The sequence below is a fragment of the Fonticula alba genome, assembly GCF_000388065.1.
Source record: "Fonticula alba strain ATCC 38817 unplaced genomic scaffold supercont2.39, whole genome shotgun sequence".
Taxonomy (NCBI): domain Eukaryota; order Rotosphaerida; family Fonticulaceae; genus Fonticula; species Fonticula alba.
Window position 1 is genome coordinate 6690 of NW_009243009.1, and position 5060 is coordinate 11749.

The 5060-nt window shown below is 65.2% G+C and overlaps 1 protein-coding gene across 1 annotated transcript; it reads right to left on the reverse strand.

Moving 5' to 3' along the window:
* Nucleotides 1-1862: 1862 nt before the first annotated feature.
* On the reverse strand, nucleotides 1863-2675 carry H696_06255 (hypothetical protein; the record flags this gene model as incomplete). Its single annotated transcript, XM_009500000.1, has 1 exon — nucleotides 1863-2675. A coding segment is annotated over one exon (502 nt), but the record flags the coding sequence as incomplete, so codon positions are not given.
* Nucleotides 2676-5060: the final 2385 nt, after the last annotated feature.

Sequence of the window (5060 nt, forward strand, 5' to 3'; positions counted from 1 at the left end):
TGTGATGCGCACATAGAACACCGGTCATGGCTCAAGGAGTATTGCACATACCCGAGTGTCGGGTGGCTGGGGCTGAAGTCCGGGAGGACGCCCGAAGGCGCCGTTGCCAGCGGGGCCTCCGGGAGCAGGAGACCCGGGGGGGGGGGGGGGGGGGGCGAGCCGCGGCGGCCGGGCGCCCGAAGAGCACCCAGCACCGCCAGAACAAGGCGGACTAGAGCCCGGGCCGGAGAAGCGACCGTCTGTTTCCAGTGGTGCTGGCGGTGGCTGACGTCGTGGCGTGGTGTTGTGGAGGACTGAGGCCCATGATGGGCGAGAGGGTGTTGAGGAGTGGACAGAGAGGTGTCCGGGTGTAGGGGCGACCGGTCGTTCGGCACAACAGAAGGCACCTGTTGATGGGCACATACCAACTGGACCAGCTGACAGCGAGGAGGAAACACGGCGCGCGGGGCCGGGGAAGGGGCCCTGGGTTTTTTTGTGATGCCGGAGAGGCAGCAAATACTCGAGGCGGGATCCGGTGTGGAAAGGACGGGCATCAGTTGTGGCAGGGGCTTCTGTTGCCTGACATCCCCCGAAACCAGGAAGGGGGAACCCTCACTGCTTCGGCGACGAGTGGCCTTTGCGTGGTGGCCCTCTGGGTGAGAGGGGGGCACTCAGAGGAGCGGCCCCCCAAATGTGGCCGCATTTCGGCCAGCGCTTGGACAATGAGGCCCGGCTGGGGGTGAAGGCGGAAAGCCCCCTAAAGCAAAGCGCAGGAGTGCGGGGGCGAGATTCGCGCCTAGCCATCTCAGTTGCCAGCGCACACATCATCTCGAAACCGCGGTCGCGCAATGATGAGAGAGAGAGAGAAGGAATTGAGAAACTAAGCGGGGAGGCTACTTCTTCCGATGGCCAGGAGGAGCTGGGCTAGCCTCAGAAGGCCCCCGGTCATGCCGATTTCGAGGCAAATGGCGGTCCGGGTGTTGCCGGTGCCTGGAGATACATACTGAATCAAGCAGGCAGGTGCGACTCGCCCCATCCTCTTCGGGGAGGGGGCTTTACGTGAAAGGTCCTGGGCCGAGAGCAGGAAGATGGGCACAGACAAGCGCACTCACACGGTCCGGGAGGTGAAGACTCTTGGTCGGTGCAAATGTCCAGGGGGGAATAGACACGTCGGCAATGTGGAGACGGCAGGTGGAATGCGTGCCTATTTTCAATAGAAAACCTGCTTGTCGAGGCGCCGACGTGCAACTGGAGACACCAGCCAACTGGGATTCAAATAATACCCGGATCTGGATCGTGTCCCCAGGCACACGCCGAGAGCTTGGGCCGGATTGGAGCTAGCAATAGCCTCATGCGGGCTGAGGGGAGGATGCGCTGATGGCTGGTCGTTGCCGATTAGAGGGCAGGCCCGGCGAGGAGAAAGCTGCCCCACACGGCTCGTTCGGGCCAATCCTTCGACAGCAGTCCTGTCTCCCGGGCCCATCCATGACCAACATCGAGGATCTGAAGCTGGGGCCTTTTCCTCGAACGGAGGCCCTTCTTTCACCCTTTGACAGTTAGCCAGCGTCTTCGGGACCGTGCCCCGGGACATTCTCAGGGGAGAGGGACCATCGGACAATGTGCCGATGGAATTGACCATTCGACGGATGCGACCGAAAAAAAAAAAAGGGTCCCCACAAGTGGGCAGTGGGGGGCGGGTTCTCGGCATGCTCGGTCCTTGGCTTTGCGCGGTACGGTCGAGTGCGCGCCCTGTGGCCGGTAGAAAGACGAGCAGCTGCCAGAAGGCTGTGCGTGCTCCCTCCGGAGGAGGCCACGCAGCGCCTGGTGGGAGACGGGCCACACACGGACCATGGCCGCCAGAGTTTGCCGAGGTGAACTTTGGCCCTGTGTTTAGCCTGCCGGTGCAGGGCGTACGCGCTGCACGAACCCCCGGGCACGGATCCTGCCCGGCCCGCTGGGCTTCGGTCCTTGGGAGCGATCCCCTTCGCCACGAAGGGCGGACCGGCGAGTCTCATCGAGTAACAGCACGCTCGCACTTGCGGGTCGACCGAAGAGGGTGGCCAACACCAGGAGGGATTCTTTCATTCGTGGAACAACAAGGCCACACAGCCAAGGGCATTCTTTTGTGCTCGGTGGGCCTGTGCGCATCATCGGGGTATCACGGTCGCCTCATGGCCTCCAGACAAGCTAACCCTCAGCAATGTCGACCACGTTCGCCCATGGACGCACCGCACGAGTGCGCGGCCCCTCGATGCCGAAGCCAATGTGGGGCATCCAGCGTAGAGGCCGGCCATCGCAAGGAGCCCCATCGTCTTGGTGCTTCCATCCGGTGCTGCCACATTCCCTTGAGTGGGGGCATATCGCCGACCCTTCCCCCGGGGAGGGGGTACCATGCAGCGGATGGCTGGTTTTCGAGAAGGGGAGACCTGTCAGGCTTTGCCAAGGCATCACTCGAGACCAGAAAGGAGAACGCTCCTTTTCGCCGACCATTCCGAGTGGGCATCCTCCAGATGGTACCTCCGGCCGTGGATTTGCAGACATCCGGGCCAAGGGCGCTCTCCCTGGCCACAGGGCCAAGTGCTCTCGCATGGCCGGATTTACGGTGGGTTCCACGGATTAAGGAGCACTCCAGGCAGGTGGGAAGCAATGTCAACACGCTGAGAGCCCCCTTGGAGCTGACTTTGGCATTGTCGCGCACCGCGACAGCCTTTCATGGGCGGCGAGTGCGACTCGCGAAAAAAATTCCCCTCAAGGCAGACAAGTGGGGATGTTGGTAATTATATATTGTAATCCATGTTGGGCACAGAGGGCCGATGCACCGGCCAGCTCGGCCGACGAAGATGGGCAAGGGGGTGAGGTATTGGACGACAAGCGCTTTAAGGGGGGAAGGAGAGCAACTTGGGAAGCATGCCGGCAAGGAGTGGTGGCGGCTGATTAAAAGGGCCAGGCGTGGACCGTTCGCACCCTTCGGAGGCCCAGCCGCGCGGGGCCCGACGTGGAGGTCGGAGGGAGCCGTCGCATATGGCTCGTGCGGGGATGGTCAGGATTTACGCTGGCGGAGAAGGAGGTCCATGACCAGGGACTGGTGCTCCTGGCCCAGGCTATTGATGCAGGCCAGCACCGGGGGCGTGCCGAGCCCGGTCGACCAGCTACACACCGCCATGTGCCGGTCGATGCCGGTATCGGTCAAACTGCAGAACTTACACACTGGGACCGGGGGGAGGGGAGGCATGCGGCCGGTTTTGACACACGCAAGAGCCTCCTGGGGGGATGGGAGGGGGCGGTTGGGGGGGGCGTGGGGTGGGGGGGGGGGGGGGGGGGCGGGGGGGGGGGGGGGGGGGGGGGGGGGGGGGAGGCGATTTCGTCGCAAGTGGTTGTCACAGACGCAGAGAAGACCAACCACAGCCGGAGACCCGGCGACATCAGGCACACGGGGGGAGGGCGCATGAGTGCGTGGATGCATGGGACAAAGGCGAAGGATCGCGCGGCCGCATGGAGTCAGGCAAGGGGGATGGCCATCGAAGGGCCTGGAGACGCCGGGGCAGATGCGCCGAGAGAGGGAGGGCATCGGGGAGGGGGCAAAAAGGCGTCCGCTGCGATGGTCAACGCACAAGTGCGAGGCTCGGGCCGGCCACAATGGAAATGGCGCCCATGACGATCCAGGCCAGGTCGGTGGGGGTTTGCACTGTTCCGAGCACCGGTGTTCCGGCGGAAAAGCGATCGGGCGAGACACAGAGGGAGAGAGAGCGGGGGGCGAGAGGGAGGAGGTAAGCGAAAAGGAAGGTCCAGGATGGCCGGAGAACCGGGCTACGCACGAGCGCCGATCAGGAGCAGGGCCAGTCCGATGGCTGGGAAAAGGATACACTGGTGACAATCATGGGGTGAGCATCGCAGCCATGTCTTGGCCAGGTCGGAGAGGGAGGAAAGGGCCGGGGCATGTGGAGGGAGGGTCGGCGGAAGTGCCGCGTACTGCGATGATGGGGAGCTTTCGGTCGAAATTTTGGATGAGCGGCGGCTCCGGGAGGGGCTTGGCCCGGTTGGAGGGAGGCCATAAGGGGATCCGATGGGTTAGATGGGACCGATGCCGGGGAGCGGCGACAAGGGCGGGGGCAAGCCCGAGAAGGACCTCGGTGATACCGTTTCATAGTACTCCCGGTAGTCGAGGAAGTTGCTGTAGGGCACGCGCTCGGGGGCCCAGATGTTGCGCTGGAGTTCCGGCGAGTAGACCACCCCCAACAGGGCGGGGTTCGAATGGACCCGGACCGCGTACTGGGGCGAGCCATAGGGGGACGTCGGGTCTGCCGGATGGGGGCTGTATGGGGGGTAGGCGCCAGCATGCCCGGGGCCCGGGGGCATGGGTGGGTGATCATAAGCAGGGGGCGGCATCTCGGCGGGCGGGGGCCCGTGAGATTGCAGCAGCGGCTCGTCAAGGTTGTAAGGCATCGGTGGGACACGGCAGCGAGGCTTTGGCGGGGCGGGGGAAGGGGGCAGGAGGAGCTCGGGGGGATGGGGCCTCGATGCTTCCCGCTGTTGGAGGCAGGCCCGCCGCACATGGGGGCAGCACCCACAAAAAGATGGGCCGAGAACATGCGTGGGCAGCTGGCGGGCGGGCTCCTGCGGTCGGGTCGCCGCCAACATGGGCCCCAGGCACTCAAGTCCGGGGGGCGGCTTTGTGCCCCGGTTTGTTGGCGGGAAGCCCGGCATCGGCTTGGGCCGGGCGAGGCGGGCCCCGCCCCTTCGGTGGGGGACGGCCGAGCGGGCTGGTGTGCAGGGCTCAGGGGCCACGCCGGGGGTGCCCAGCGTGCAGCCTGCCTCTATGTGTGCGTGGCGGTCGGGGGGGCTCGGCAGCAGGCGGCAGAGTGTCGATGGGTCCCCGCGATTCGAGCAGTATGAGAGGGCAAGAGAGGGGGAGAGGGAGAGAGAGACAGGGGGTTCCAGCTGATGGGAGGCATGAAGAGCGGTCGGGTGTCACACGCGCACCCGGGGGCGGGTGGGCTTGCTGGTGGCCGGCGTGGCCAGCTGCCGGGCGGGACGCTGGCCGGGGGGGGGGGGGGGGGTGCGCCGCTCGGGGCACACACATG